The sequence below is a fragment of the Primulina tabacum genome, chromosome 3 (assembly GCF_025594145.1).
Source record: "Primulina tabacum isolate GXHZ01 chromosome 3, ASM2559414v2, whole genome shotgun sequence".
In the NCBI taxonomy this organism is placed as follows: Eukaryota; Viridiplantae; Streptophyta; class Magnoliopsida; order Lamiales; family Gesneriaceae; genus Primulina; species Primulina tabacum.
The window spans coordinates 17,943,695-17,961,043 of record NC_134552.1 but is presented as its reverse complement, the minus strand read 5'-3'; the positions used below and the strand labels follow the sequence as shown (position 1 = coordinate 17,961,043).

The 17,349-nt window shown below is 37.9% G+C and overlaps 1 protein-coding gene across 1 annotated transcript; it reads left to right on the top strand.

Annotated features, from left to right (window-relative positions):
• Positions 1 to 447: 447 nt before the first annotated feature.
• On the top strand, positions 448 to 861 carry LOC142538540 (uncharacterized). Its single transcript, XM_075643855.1, has one exon. It carries the CDS (start codon positions 448 to 450, stop codon positions 859 to 861), a length of 414 nt encoding a protein of 137 aa, XP_075499970.1.
• The last annotated feature ends 16,488 nt before the right edge of the window (positions 862 to 17,349 follow it).

Below are 17,349 nucleotides of genomic sequence, written 5' to 3'. Positions count from 1 at the left end.
TGCACGACAAATGTGAACAGGATTTTCAAGACTTAAAGAAACACTTGGCTGAATTGCCTATTCTGGCCAAGCCCGGGCCCGGGGAAAAATTATGTGTCTACCTCTCCGCCACTGAATTTGTTGTTAGCTTTGTACTTGTCCGGGAAGAAGGAGCCGATCAGAAACCGATATATTATGTCAGTCACGCCCTTCGAGGAGCAGAATTAAAATACAGTGAGTTGGAAAAAATAGCATTGGCCCTGGTAATGACTGCTCGGAAGTTGAGGCCTTATTTTCTCTCACATCCCATTGTGGTCTTCACTAATTCCCCACTCGGGAGGATCATGACCCATGCCGAGGTCTCCGGAAGAATGGTTAAATGGACTGTGGAACTAGGGGAGTATTGACATTGAATACAAACCCCGAGCTGCTATAAAAGCCCAGGCATTGACAGATTTTTTAATAGAAATGATTCAACCAGTAGAAGAAGAGGTCTGGAGGGTGTTTGTTGATGGTGCATCAAATTTATCAGGATATGTTGTGGGAGTGGTCCTGGTTTCCCCGTCAAGAGAAAAAATCAAGTTGGCTTTGAGAATTGATTCCAGGGTCACCAATAACGAAGCGGAGTATGAGGCTGTTTTGACAGGATTGCAGGCTGCCCGGGAAGTTGGTGCTTCCCGGGTCATTATTTATTCTGACTCCCAGTTTGTTACACAGCAGATAAAGGGAACATATGAGGCCAAGAATGAAAAAATTCTAAAATATTTAGGGCTCATCACTGCCCGGGCAGCGTCTCTGACCGACTGGAGTATCGAGCGAATTCCCCGGGAAGAAAATGCAGAAGCTGACACCTTAGCCAAATTGGCTGCTTGCATGACATAAATAAGCACTCGGGAAGTTCTCTGTTTTACCCGGCTGGTGCTCTCTACTGATGAAAAAGTACCCCCAGTCCGGAAAAACTCATGGATGACCCATATCGTTGATTATATAGTCCAGGTCAAGCTCCCAGAAGATCGGGCTCGAGCCGCAAAAATTAAGAAACAAGCGCCCAGGTTCGTCTTTTTGAGTGATGTTTTATACAGACGATCATATCAAGGCCCATTACTCAAGTGCTTATCAGAAAAAGAGGTAGAATATGTTCTCCGGGAAATACACGAAGGATGCTGTGGTGAACACCTCGGTGGGATTGCTCTGTCTCGAAAAGCCATCTTGGCCGGATTCTGGTGGCCCCAAATGAATCAAGATGCTGCCCGACTTGTTCAAAAATGCTAGGGTTGTCAACACCATTCTAATTTTCATCATCGCCCAGCTACTAGTATGCAACCAATCTCCGCATCATGCCCTTTTGACCAATGGGGTTTGGATATCGTGGGTCCTTTCCCCATAGCCCGAGCACAGAAAAAATTCCTTATTATTGCTGTGGATTATTTCTCCAAGTGGGTAGAGGCCGAGCCATTAGCCAAGATTACTGAGGATGAAGTCATGAAATTTCTTTGGAAAAACATCGTTTGCAGATATGGCATCCCGAGAAAATTAATTTCAGATAATGGAAGGCAATTCCAGGGAAAGAAAATCACCTCTTGGTGTCAAGAAATGAAGATTCTTCAGTCCTTCACCTCAGTAGCATACCCTCAAGCTAATGGCCAGACTGAGGTGACTAATAAGATCATTGTGCAAGCATTAAAAGCTCGGCTGCATGGAAAGGGTAAAGATTGGGTTGAAGAACTACCGAGTGTATTATGGACATATCGGACTACACCACGATCGTCTACTCGGGAGACTCTATACAGCCTATTTTATGGTTCAGAAGCAGTCTTACCTGTGGAGATTGGGCAACCTTCTACCCGGATAGAATCATATCCAAGCAACAATGATCAGTCCCGGGCCATTGAACTCGATTTAGTTGAAGAGAGAAGAGACCGGGCAGCCATTCGAATGGAAGCTTATCGCAGCCGGGTGATGAAATCTTACAACAAGCATGTTCGATCACAAAATTTTCAAGTAGGGGACCTAGTCATGAAGAAGGTCAAACCAGTGGGTGATGTAGGAAAACTGAAAGCAAAGTGGGAAGGACCCTTCAAAATAGCTCGAAGAGTCAGATCGGGTGCAGCTTATTATCTCGAAAATTATCAAGGACATGTTCTTAAGAGGCCGTGGAATGCTTTTCATTTAAAGAAATATTATGTTTAAAAGCACGTATCTTTTGTTTCTTCATCAAATAAAGGAATTGTTCCCAGGAAATGTCTACTAAAGTCCAGGGACCCGTACCCTGGCCCAGGGACCCGCACCCTGGTTATCTACTAAGTCCAATGACTCGTACCTTGGTCCGGGGACCCGCACCCCGGTCAGCTACTAAAGTCCAGGGACCCGTACCCTAGCCCAGGGATTCGCACCCGGGTTCTCTACAAAGACAAAGGACCCGTACCTTGGCCCGAGGACCCGCACCCCGGTCATCTATTAAGTTCAGGGACCCGTACCCTGGCCCAGGGACCCGTACCTTGGCCCGGGGATCCGCACCCTGGTTCTCTACAAAGACCAAGGACCCGTACCTTGGCCCGGGGACCCGCACCCCGTTCATCTATTAAGTCCAGGGACCCGTACCCTGGCCCAGGGACCCGCACCCTGGTATCTAAGCCCAAGGACCCGTATCTTGGCCCGGGAATCCGCACCCTGGTTCTCTACAAAAACCAAGGACCCGTACCTTGGCCCGGGGACCCGCACCCCGATCACCTATTAATTCCAGGGACCCGTACCCTGGCCCAGGGACCCGTACCCTGGCCCAGGGACCCGCACCCTGGTATCTAAGCCCAAGGACCCGTACCTTGGCCCGGGGATCCGCACCCTGGTTCTCTACAAAGACCAAGGACCCGTACCTTGGCCCGGGGACCTGCACCCCGGTCATCTATTAAGTCCAGGGACCCGTACCTTGGCCCAGGGACCCGCACCCTGGTATCTAAGCCCAAGGACCCGTACCTTGGCCCGGGGATCCGCACCCTGGTTCTCTACAAAGACCAAGGACCCGTACCTTGGCCCGAGGACCTGTACCCTGGTTATCTATCAAACCCAATGAACCATCCCAGTGACTTGTACCCTGGTCATTTATCAAGACTAATTTCATATTAAACCCCCGGGTTTATGCTTTGTGAAGGTGCACTGGTTAATGACTGATAAAATTCAGAAGAGTTATTACCGAATTCAAGTCAATTTTACATCCCTGGAAATATTTTGAAGCAACTATCAAATATGATAACGAAATATTCCATTGAAAGGGAAGATATTTACAAGGTGCCCGGAAGCCCGGGAATAAAAAGAAAAAAAAAACAACAAAAACTACAGAAATTCTAATCTACTGAGGAGCTTGTTCATCCTGCCTCTTATTCTCTTCTTCATCATCCGGGAGGGATGCAGCAGCCTTCTCTAAGTCCGGGAAGTCTTCCCGGCCAGCTGGGACCAAACCCGCCTCTTCAAACTGCTCCAAGCACTTGTTGAAGCCCTGTTCGAAGTAGGGGAAAGCTTTGTCAGCCACCATCTTCTTGAACTCAGGGGACTTCAAAAAATTTGTCATCTGTTCCTCCTGGGCAGTCCTCAGAAGGCTTACAACAGCCTGGAAATCTTCAGCTCGAACTCGGGAGGACTCCGCCTCTGCCCTAGTTGCTGTCGCCTCTGCCAGGGCCTCAGCTAGTTCTGCCCGAGTCAAGTCCACTTGTTGCTGCAAAACAGCCCTCTCCCAGGCCAGAACGTGCTCATGAAGCTCCTTCAAACGGCCCACCTCCTTTTGGAGATTGGCATGCATCTCCCGGGCAGAGGTGGCCTGAGCATTTGCCCCCTTTGCTGCTTGAGCCACTCGCTCGTAGGAATGCATGAGCATCTGCAAGCCCTGAAAACATAAAAACGGTCAGAGAAGACGATATAAAAGGGAGAACTGAATAATTTTACGAACTTACAGAGAAGGTCCGAGCTACTCCTTCGCAAAGCAGCATATTGGGATGAACTCCCTGGAGGTGCGCCACCTCTTCAGGGCGCAGAAGGCCCCGGATCATCTTGACAAGATCTGAGCTAATGTCTTCCCCAAAAATATTGGGGAGGACCCAGGGCCTTTCCCCTGATGGGCCAGCAGACGAACCGGTAAGAGGAGGATATCGGACAACCTCTTCGGGCTCATCCTCCACAACCACCGTCTCGAGAACCGGCTCAGTCATAGCCTTCCTCTTGCGGTGATTCAGAGGAGCCAGATCCTCATGGGCCGAGGGAGTAGTCTCCTCCCTGGCAGAAACCGCCTCTTCCCGGGCTTCAGCCTTCGCTCGGGCCTGCTGCCCCTCAAGTTCCCGGGCTTCAGCCGCCTCCCGAGCTCGGCGTTCCTCCTCCTCCTGAGCTTCTCGGGCCCTCTTCTCAGCTCGAACTTTCTTCTGCTCGGCCTTCCTTTTGGCAGCAGCCTCCTGAAGACTGGCCTTAATCATTTCTTCTTCTGCATTGGAAACTCGAAGATTAGAAAAATGACAAGTTTAAATTAAGAGTTGAAGTTGAGAAGCTATTTACCAGCCTGAGGACCAGCTTGACCAAATTCATCTATTATCTGATCTACAGGGTCTTCAGGCTGGGACCCAATCCCGTAATAAATCAGATTCTCTCCCCCGATCAGCACTGAGGAGAGAAAAGATTGATTCTCCAGAACATCCCAGGCGTGGGTGAAGAGGGAAAGAAGTTTATAGTCCCGGGGAAGCTCGGGTTGAGTGGGCATGGAAGATAAGAAGTCCAGGGCACAGGATGGAAGAGTTGGAAATTGTAAAAAGAAGAATTTTGTCTTCCATCCCTTCAAAGAAGAAGGAATGTCAGTCAAAAATCGATAATGTATCCGGGCCATGAAAGAAAAGACCCCGTCATTAAACCGGCAAGAATAAAAATAATGAAAAATAGTAGAGTTGATCAAAAGGGATTTCATACGGTATAAAACAAAAGTGGCGGCCATAATCCTAAAAGCATTAGGATGGAGATGGTTAAGGGGCAGATCATAGAATCGGGCCACCCCTGCAAAGAAGTGATGGACCGGGAAGCGAAGACCACTCTTGAGTTGCTCAACAAAAAAGGTGTGAAAGCCGGGAGGAGGGGTATCCGGGTGATCGTTTGACTCGGGGATCTTAATTTTGTAGGAAGAAGGGATAGAACCTAGGGATCTTATCTCCTCTAAACTACCCGGGCGAAGGGTAGAAGTTACAGTAGAAAACCACAAGGGCCCTGCTACCTTGTCTTTCCCCTTGTCTCGGGTGCCAGAGGGTCAGGAAGAAGAAGTTTTGGGTTTTTGGAGGGGTCGGGAACGGGAAATAGGGATACCTATGGGAATTTGAACATAGTGTTCGGAGGGGGTCGGGGAGTTATCCTCCGACCGACCCCTGGCGTTTTTACCGGAGGTGGATGAAGTGGAGTTCGACATGATGTAAGAAAAGGGATAAAGATGGCAAGGGGGAAGAAACACTTACTCGAAAAAGAAGCAAAAGTGGTGGCGGGGAGGTCGCCGGAACAAGGATTTGCGCGTCGGAGAATTCGAGAGAGATTCGCAAGAGTTTGGCCACAAAGTGAATTTGCAAGTAATTTTTCAAAAGTCGGTCATCTACTATATATAGAAGGAGGAGAGTGATCCTCACCGTTGATCTGAAACAAATCAGACGAACCAAATGAGCCTCGGAAATTGAGCGGCATAATTAGGCGAGATATTTGAAAAGACAGGCGCATAAATCGAGGCGTCATGATCATTTATCTGCTCAGAATACGGACAGATTCTGACAACTTTTCAGTAGGGGACGCGTCATTATGACATCGCATTAACTGCCCGGGGAAACCAAACGGCAAAATACTATAAGCCCGGGTGGTGAGAGAGCCCGACATCTTATCTACAAGCCCGAGTGGTGTGAGAGCCCTGGTATTTTATCTACAATCCCGGGTGGCGTGAGAGCCCGGCATCTAATCTATAAGCCCGGGAGATACGAGGCCCCGGCACTTTATTTTAAGCTCAGGAAGCATTAAGTCTTGGCATGTCAATTTTACTTACCGATTATATATTATCCAATTTGCATTGATTAAAAAAAAACAAAGTACGATAATTGAAATTTTATTAGGAAAATATTCGATGCCATCATTATAGAAGATACAGAGTCTTGCCACCTAGTTATCCAATCGGTCAATTCATGAATCCGAAGATTGGTGAAGGACTCGGCAGTCAAGATCTTGTCCAGCTGATGTCATTCCTTCCACAGCATCACATGCAGCAGAACTTGATCAGTAGCAAGATCTGCAACTCGATCTGCTTCAAACTCTCAGCAGAACTTGATCAGTAGCAAGATCTGCAACTCGATCTGCTTCAAACTCTCGCTTATATTTCCTCGCCCTTGTTCTTTGGGCACGATTAAGAGCCAAACTATTTTGGTGCGCGTTGTTGAGATCTTGAATCTTGTACCAGGTAGACATGACTTTCACCCAGATGTACTCTTCAATAGTCCTCTTCAGATCCTCCAGATGAGGACGCATTTCGTTTGTTACTAAAACATGCGTGCTACTGCAAGCACTGGAATCACTTGAACTCGACATATTGAATTGATGATCACCTTTCGTCTCTACCATCTTATTTATAGGCAAGTGGCATTTAATATTGAGGAAGGCAGAAGGTCTCGAACCAATCAGAACGCTTCTCATTTACTCAAGGGGGAGCTAATCACAGCCGTTGATCTATGAACACATGAACGTTCAGGATTAGTTTTGGGAGTTGAGCCGAACAGATGAAAGGACCCACACGAATATCAATGTGTCAGACTTATTGAGTTCTCGGAATATGAAACGACTTTCGGTAATATAAATGCTAAAAGCATGCGCCATAATGACACCCCATGGACTACCTGAGAACCCTAACCGACGTAAAATCTAAGCCCGGGTGATACGAAGTCTCGGCCTCCCATTCTGAGCCCGGGAGATATAAAACCCCGACATCTTATTTTGTGCTCGGGAAATATGAGGCCCCGGCACCTTATTCTAAGACCGGGATATGTGAGGTACCGGCATTTCGGTTTGTCGATTATCCGTTATTTATCTTCGACTAAGCAAAGTAAAGAACATAGAAACTAGATAAGCATTTTATTTATTTAAGAGCATTCCTGCGGATTACATCGAAATACTCTTCCTCTACAAAGAACATCCACATGGTCATCCACTTTTTCACTTCTCCAGTGGACGTCTTGAGGAAGTTAGCGGAGTCAGTGATGTTCGTCAGAATCTTCCTCTCCTTGTGAAGCATCAGCTGGTAGACGTAGTCATCTCCAAAGAGATCCACTGTCTCGGCAACGTGCAGGCGTTCTCGATATTTCTCCAGCTTCGCCACCAGTCGGGGAGTGGTAGCTTCTCCGCACTCATAGAGAAACTGCAGTCCTTGCAGCTCCTCCCAGAATTGAAGTACTTTGTGGAAGACTTCATCCTCCAGCTCCATCTTTCTTCTTTCCAGAGCTGTTTTCATGAATTCCTCCGCCATCTCAAGAGTCTTCGAGCTACTTGAGCCTGCCATTAGATTTCTCGGATGATAATTTGCTGATACGGTTAAAAAATAGGTGGGTTGCTATATATAGGAGGAAGGGGTTGATCATGATTGTTGATCTTTGAATGCATGAATGGTCAGGATGAGTATTGGAAGTTGTACCAAGTAGCTGAAAAGACGTGCACAAATATCGGAGTATAATAATGATCATCCTCAGGAATACAAAACGTTTTGGATAAGGTTGAAGTTTAGGAGCTCACATCAACAATATCCACGTGTCAATACACTACAACCAGCCCGAAAAATACCAAGCAAGGAGGCGATTTTCCTGACTGGGCACACGAGACCAATCGGGACAGCGAGTGGACTCTACCCCGACTAATTAAGGAGGGAGTGATGATGCCCCGGGATGTCCCGGGTCATGGATAGGCCCTGGGACTTCTCGGGCCATGGAGCATATCCATGGTTGGTGCCCGGGCCAGGATGGGATGCTCTCAGGCCGGTAGCATGACAAAATGGGTTAATGCCCTGAGTCATTGAACCACCCGGGACATGATTTTCCCGAGACGTGGAATACCCGAGCTCTTCTGTAATTACCCGAGAGGCATTTTGCTCGGCCACCTCGATATGAGTGAAGCATTTAATGGCGCCAACTTGGTAGAGCATGCACAGCCGACCTATCTCTGACAATGACATTAATTGTTGATAAAATCAAGTGGGCTGGACGTGACTAGTGTAAGATTTGACATGTCAGAATAATAGGGTATAATCAGCCACCCTACTATCATTAATGTTCAAACACAAGAAACGAGATCATCATTGCATCCTCTACTATAAATACTAGGTTCTTTATTTGCATTTACTCTATATATTGAGATATTGAATACACACACTGAATACTCTCATTTATTGCTCATTTACTTCCACTCTCCACACCAATTTCATAGCCATCACTTGGCTACATTGGTTTTATTGCTTGAATACCCTGCTGACTTAAGCATCGGAGTGGTCACGCCGGACACTCCTTCGGCGCCCATTCACGTGGTTACTTTCTTGTTCTCAGATCAATCGGATCTCTTCAGGAAGGAAGTTCAATCCAGACGCCCAACTCATATTTCCTTTTAATAACTTGATTGCAAATCCGACTGAGTACCCGACCCGACTCATCCATTTCGCCCGGGTTGCATCAGTGTTGAACTGAACCCGACGTTAATTTTGAGTTTGATTGGTTTAATGATCATTTTAGGTCCGCTTGGTTGAATCCGATGGATAATATGTTTAATTTTATTTAATTATTTTACTTCATAAATAACTTCTTTATTTACATAATTGTTCAAATAAATAAAACATTGATTCAAATCATATTTTAATCCAGTTTAATTCAATTCTGATTTTAGATTTTCATGTAATCCTAATATTGTAAATCCAATCGGTCGAAACCAGTATCTTACATAATTGCCTTCTTCGGAACTAGTTTAATCCGATTTGGTTTCTGTCCAATCCAGTCCGGTAGCATCTTTACATGCACACAATCAATTCGGGAGGATTTGAGTCCTTTCACTTTCAGACTGCATGTTAATCAATGATAGTACTAATATCAAAGTCATGGCATTAATAGTTGAGTAGATCTTTTTTGACACGGTCTCACGAATCTTTATCTGTGAGACGGGTCAATCTATCGATATTCACAATAAAAAGTAATATTCTTAGCATAAAAAGTAATATTTTTTCATAGATGACCCAAATAAGATATCAATCTCACAAAATACGACCCGTGAGACTGGACTCACACAAATTTTTGTCTTAATTGTTAGTCTCGGATACGACATCTTGAGATAATAATAATATGAAAATAAAATATAAAATTGGACAATGAGATTTACGTGAATAACTCTTAAAAATTATTGTGGTAAAAAACACTGACAAGATGAAAATAATTTCACTATAATATTTTATAGTATACAATTATTTTTAAAGAGACCACACGGTCTTAATACAAGAGAACAAATACCTCACAAATATTATAGAACTAAGAACTCAAATGCTATAAGGTGGGACAACAGAACTACGAATGAGATGCAGCGAAATGAAGGAATGAAACTCTATTTATGGAGCTCCATTATCCATGTGAAATCGCTTGTTTCTTTCGTCAATTTTGCTACACAAAGCTACCGAATTTTTCACCACATACGTTGTCTGCTAATTTTGCAGACATTAATTGGGTGAAACAAATTAAGGTGAGATGAAGCAACAAAAATCTTTAATAAATCGATTAAAAATGGCTCCAATGAATTGATATTAGATATTTCTAAAATAAACACGACGTGATTTTTTGTTCTTCGAATGAAATTAATAATGGACATATCGCCAATTTATCCGTCGTTTTCAGTTTTATGATGCAAGTTTATAACCTTTATGGCTTTACATAAAGACGAATATTTGACATATGGGAGAAAGAAAAGCTTCAAGATTCACAAATTAGCAAAGGGTAGTAAATTTTCGTATTTTTTATCTCACCTAATTTCTTCTTAATTACTTCATCATAAGTCGAATTTACACTTAGATCGTGATATTTAGAATAGTTAAGTTCAATCGTATTAAACCACATTTTAGATGCTTTCATGTTTCATACATTTGGATTTAGGGACAATAAAGAAATAACAGGAATAGACGACTGAAAAGTTAAAAAAACATGATTTTACGCGAAAATTCCTTCTCGAATCAAAGAAGAGAAAAACCGTGGGTACGTTGAGAAATTGTCTTAATAACGACTGATAATTTTAAAAAACTTATAAAATCGTTAATTTAATGGAAACATAAATGCAGTATGTGAATAATCACGTATGTGAATGAGTATGATCAATAATGTGTTTGCGAAAATTACTACTACTTTTCCTCTCAGCATGTTTGTTTTTCACACAGATTAAGACAATGACTAAAAAAAACAAATTTTCTAAGACTTAGTTAATAGGGGTAGTATATTAATAAATCCAATAAAAAATACAACTAAATGTGTAAACTTGAATATATACTTGGGACAACCAAAAAAAGGAAATGAATCTTATATAATTGAGACGGATGTGGTATATATTTTTTAGTAGGTTTCTTGTGAGACTGGTCTCACGGGTTTTTATATGTGGGACGAGTCAACCATACCGATATTCACAATAAAAAGTAATAATCTTAGCATAAAAAGTAATATTTTTTCATGGATGACCCAAATAAGAGATCTGTCTCACAAAATACGACCCGTGAAACCGTCTCACACAAGTTTTTGTCATATATTTTTATGTCAATTATGAAATCGTCACAAAAAAGTTTGACTTCAACATCCACCACCTCATCAAAAATCGTAGGGTCCACATGCCACATACACATTACATTAACACATCTATTCTCCCACATTCATTTTAACATTCAGACTCATTATTTGTAGGTCGCACTGTCCACTCATTCATCTTATTCTTACTTTAAATTAAATAAATTCAATTTCAAATTTTTTAAGAAATTTAAATTATTATTATTTTATATTAATAATAATATGTTTTTATATATTTAATACGTAAAATAATTTAATTTTATGAGTGTCAGTTATTTAAAATTAAAAATTTATTATAAACCTAAAATAAAACGGTACAACATAAAATAATAAATAACACTTGCATAAAAATAAAAGAAAATAAATTAAACTTAAGAGAACATGCAAAATACTAATTCAAGGATTGTTGTTGTATTGTGACCAAATATGTTCAACTAAGTCGGCACGAAGTTGGTGATGCACATGAGTGTCACGTATTTCGGAATTTGTTCGGAGATATTCATGAAATCCTCGCAGCATCGTCCCTTTGCTGAAAATACGGTGAACGATCCTCAAGTGCATTCACTATTCGAAAGAATAACTCTCTTCGCATGCGAAATCGTCTTCGAAATATTTGATCAGGATATACCGGGTTTGTGGAAATCCGTCGCAAATAGCGATGATTCCAATTTTATTAAAAAAATAACCGGACAGAGGGGCGTTCGTAAAATATAAAATATAAATAAAATAATTCAAAACACGTGGGGCCCGCGTGTCAGCAAATCAGCGACGGTTTCTAAAAAGCCGTCGCTAATAGCGACGGTTTCTCATACTCTCTTTCCTGTGAGTGGGCGTTAAATGGGTGCTCTTATAACACCCATTTAACACCCCATTGTGGGTGCCCATAATACAATATCACCTTATAAGAGCACCCGCATTGGTGGGTGTTATAACACCCACCATCTCATCAAAAATCGTAGGGTCCACATGCCACATACACGTTACATTAACACATCTATTCTCTCACATTCATTTTAATATTCACACTCATTATTTGTAGGTCTTGATGTCCACTCATTCATCTTATTCTTACTTTAAATTAAATAAATTCAATTTCAAATTTTTTAAGAAATTTAAATTATTATTATTTTATATTAATAATAATATGTTTTTATATATTTAATACGTAAAATAATTTAATTTTATGAGTGTCAGTTATTTAAAATTAAAAATTTATTATAAACCTAAAATAAAACGATACAACATATAATAATAAACAACACTTGCATAAAAATAAAAGAAAATAAATTAAACTTAAGAGAACATGAAAAATACTAATTCAAGGATTGTTGTTGTATTGTGACCAAATATGTTCAACTAAGTCGGCACGAAGTTGGTGATGCACATGAGTGTCACGTATTTCGGAATTTGTTCGGAGATATTCATGAAATCCTCGCAGCATCGTCCCTTTGCTGAAAATACAGTGAACGATCCTCAAGTGCATTCACTATTCGAAAGAATAACTCTCTTCGCATGCGAAATCGTCTTCGAAATATTTGATCTGGATATACCGGGTTTGTGGAAATCCGTCGTAAATAGCGACGGTTTTGAAAAAACCGTCGCTAAATGTCCAATTTTATTAAAAAAATAACCGGACAGAGTGACCAAATATGTTCAACTAAGTCGGCACGAAATTGGTGATGCACATGAGTGTCACGTATTTCGGAATTTGTTCGGAGATATTAATGAAATCCTCGCAAGCATCGTCCATTTGCTGAAAATACGGTGAACGATCCTCAAGTGCATTCACTATTCGAAAGAATAACTCTCTTCGCATGCGAAATCGTCTTTGAAATATTTGATCTGGATATACCGGGTTTGTGGAAATCCGTCGCAAATAGCGACGATTCCAATTTTATTAAAAAAATAACCGGACAGAGGGGCATTCATAAAATATAAAATATAATTAAAATAATTCAAAACACGTGGGCCCGCGTGTCAGCAAATCAGCGACGGTTTCTAAAAAGCCGTCGCTAATAGCGACGATTTTTTTGAAAAAAATAAACTGACACGGGGACGTTCAATCCCCATACCCTCTCTAACGCCCACTCACAATGGAGAGGGGTGTTAAATGGGTGCTCTTATAACACTCATTTAACACCCCATTGTGGGTGCCCATAATACAATATCACCTTATAAGAGCACCCGCATTGGTGCGTGTTATAACACCCACCATCTCATCAAAAATCGTATGGTCCACATGTCACATACACATTACATTAACACATCTATTCTCACACATTCATTTTAACATTCACACTCATTATTTGTAGGTCCCGCTGTCCACTCATTCATCTTATTCTTACTTTAAATTAAATAAATTCAATTTCAAATTTTTTAAGAAATTTAAATTATTATTATTTTATATTAATAATAATATGTTTTTATATATTTAGTACGTAAAATAATTTAATTTTAAGAGTGTCGGTTATTTAAAATTAAAAATTTATTATAAACCTAAAATAAAACGGTACAACATATAATAATAAATAATACTTGCATAAAAATAAAAGAAAATAAATTAAACTTAAGAGAACATGAAAAATACTAATTCAATGATTGTTGTTGTATTGTGACCAAATATGTTCAACTAAGTCGGCACGAAGTTGGTGATGCACATGAGTGTCACGTATTTCGGAATTTGTTCGGAGATATTCATGAAATCCTCGCAGCATCGTCCCTTTGCTGAAAATACGGTGAACGATCCTCAAGTGCATTCACTATTCGAAAGAATAACTCTCTTCGCATGCGAAATCGTCTTCGAAATATTTGATCTGGATATACCGGGTTTGTGGAAATCCGTCGCAAATAGCGACGGTTTTTTCGAAACCGTCGCTAAATGTCCAATTTTATTAAAAAAATAACCGGACAGAGGGGCGTTCATAAAATATAAAATATAATTAAAATAATTCAAAATATGTGGGACCCGCGTGTCAGCAAATCAGCGACGGCTTTTTAGAGACGGTTTTTAATTGTCCAATTTTTTTAAAAAAATAAACTGACAGAGGGGCGTTCAAAGAATTGAACGCCTCATACCCTCTCTCCTGTGAGTGGGCGTTATAACGCCCACTCACAAACACCCCATTGTGGGTGCGCTAATAACTATATGGAATCATAATATAATTTTGTAGTTGCCTAAAACATCATCTATTTCGTCAAACTAACTACATGATTTTAATATATTATAATAACATTTTTTATATTTTATTTTACCTCTTAATATTTATAACTTTTGTTTAAATTAAAAAACTACATTGATCTTATTATTTACAAAATACATATATCTTATGTGTCACGATTCGCTTGCAATTAAAAGCTTTCCATGCAATAATTCCAATTTTCATTGGTAGCTGGCGATATTAGGATTGCCATAAATTTTAGATTTTTTGCAACTTGGCCCTCTCCAATTGACTTGGGCAGCAAATGTCAACAAAATTCAAAGCAATTTTTAATTTTGGTACCAAATTTCAGGTTTAAACAGTGAGGTACATTAAATAATATATACAGAATGCAGTCTCGATTAATTATTTCACCTCCCACATGAGAAAATGGGTCACCAATAAGGATGTAAATGAACCAAACTGTTTGTGAGTTATTCGAAGCTCGATTCGATAAAAACTCGTTTGAGCTCGTTTAATGAGGCTCGTTAAGATAAACGAACCAAGTTCAAGCTCTACAATATTCGGCTCGTTAGCTCGTGAACATGTTCGTTAGTAAATTCATAAGTAATATTTTAGATTAAAAATAATAATTTTGATATTTAATTTATTGATTTAACACATTAATTATGAAGTATATAGAAAAATCTATTAAATTTATTTATTATAATAAATTAACAAATTTTAATAAGAATATTATATTTTTTTCTAAATGTATAATTTATCGTTTAATGAATTTAATGAATATTTAAATGTACAATTCATATTTATTGAGTTCGTTTAGGTTCCATAAAAGCTTGAATAAGCTCGTGAGCCATGAATATATTTGTTAAATAAAGCTAGAGCTCGGCTCAATTATAAACAAGTCAAGCTCAAACATTCAAGAGTTCGGCTCGGCTCGACTCGACTCAATTACATCCCTAGTCACCAACATTTCATATCCTGAGATGATTGTCCGATTCAAAGATTATTTTCTTTTAAAAAATTAATATTTATTTTCATTATTTGACAAAATGAACAAGAAAATAGAAAAACCAAAATTGTTTTCGTTGGATCATGTGGTGACTCTCAAGTTGCTAAGCTGTTAGGAATACCCTAAGGTATAGTTTGGTACATGACATAAGGGAAGAATTGATAAATAATCATCATTATCCCATGTTTGGTACCTTTTTAAAAAGCCCATGATAATAACATGGGCCTTGATAAATAATTTTTTAGAAGAATAAAATGTCCCTTCTATTAAGTGTGATAATTTTAATTTAATGATAAAATACACTACAAATGACTTAATTGCCCTCAATTTATATATGATTTTTATAAATCTATGCTAGTAGGTAGAAATTAAAATCAAATAAATATTTTTATTTATTTTTATATATTATAAAATATGATAATTATATAAATGAATTCGAGATAATTATATAAATAATTTTTATAAATATCAATAAAATTATTAGTATCACTCGATTAACCTTAAAAATTGATATTTGACTTGACTAACAAAATCAAGGGCTCAATTATCATATTATATAATATATAAAATTAGGTAAAAATAAATAAATCATGCAAGCACTGTCGGCGCATGAACAGATAAAAAATATGAACTCAAGCAACAACTATTTATAAAATTTATTATGATAAGGTTAATTTTGTCATTACAATCTAACATATAAATTTAATCACTCCTATTAAAATCATACTAAACATTAAATATAATATCATAAATCTTATTTATATATTAGAAGAGGCATTTTATCCTTCTAACAAATTATTTATCAGGGCCCATGATATTATCTTGGGCTTTTTAAAAAAGTACCAAACCTGAGACAAAGAGGATTATTTATCAATCCTTCCATTATCCCATGTACCAATAGTTTTTTATATATCAAATTGAAGTGGACGAAAAAAGACAATATAAACAAAAAGAGGTGTATTTATTTACACTTCAATTTTTGTTTAATGTACTCCATCTTTAATATTTATATTCATAATTGCCAATAAAACTTTTAGGCCTCGATTGATTTAATTTATTTTTAAGTAAATATATTAATAGTGTCAATTCCTATAATAATTTATCTAAAATATTATTTACTCAATAATTTATAGTTAAATTTGTTAATATCATTAAATGTAAAAAGATACGGTAAAAAAATATTAATAAATAATTATTACTTTTATTTTAATCTTATCTTATGAAAGAGGTGTGCCTACTAACAAGTTATTATTGTAAAATAAAATAACACATCTATAATTAATATATTTAGATATGAGCGTTCTTGAAAATAGAAAAACACAATAGATATAAATTAATTTAACATGGATAATGATATTTGCACTTCTTTTTTATTATTTACACTCCGCTTATTATATAAAATTTATTTACAAGTCTAGTGCAAATAATAAAAAATGGAATATAAATAACAACACATTTTTAAGTATTTATCTAGATAAATATAGTTAGAATAATATTTTAATATTATGGAAATTAAGTTGTTAATCATTAGAAGAGATAATATAAAACAAAAAATATAAAATAATTCGGAAATCTTAATTTTATTATTAAATTTTAAGATATTTTGTATTTTATAAAAAATGAATAAAATTCCTGAAAATCAAAATTTTTACATCTTAAAATTTTATGTATTTTTGTGAAAAATCTACCAATAAAAATTCATGCTAGAACTTGGAATAAATTATAAATAATAATAAAGATCAAAATTAAATCTTTTTGTTATTTATATTTTATTTATATATTAAATAATAATGTGAAAAACTTTTAAAAATATTAAAATTTTAGTTGATTGTATTTGAGTTTTTTTAGAAAAATCAATATTTTTTATATAAGAAAAGATATTATAATGACAATCTTGTCTAATAAAAAGTTAATTAGGTGATGTGCAGTGTTATTAATATTTTTTAGTGTGTGAATATCACTCTTCTAACTTTCATGAAAATTTATTTTAGGATCAAATGTTTGTCATTTTACAAAAACTAGAATAGAGATAATTATGCAAATTCGATATTTAAACCGTAGAACAACTCAAGAAAAACATGACAAAAATTTATTACACCACAAGAATTTGTTGTATGATTAAATGTTTGTCGTGTTAAGATATTTATAATGATGTTGGTCAGGAATTTTGAAAATAAATAACTAACAAAATGATATAATCAATTTAATTCCATGAAAAGATATAATATTTATTCCTAAGTGACTCAAACAAGATATATATGAAACAAGTTTTTTGCATGTTCTTCTATTATGCAGCTACAATAAATTTTGTAATGAAGTATTATCCCAAGTCCTGCAACGAGAGAAACCACCAAAAAAATTATGAAAA

Bases quoted from the DNA above. Each gene is read 5' to 3' on its own strand.
- LOC142538540 (XM_075643855.1), top strand. From the start codon at position 448: ATGATTCAACCAGTAGAAGAAGAGGTCTGGAGGGTGTTTGTTGATGGT.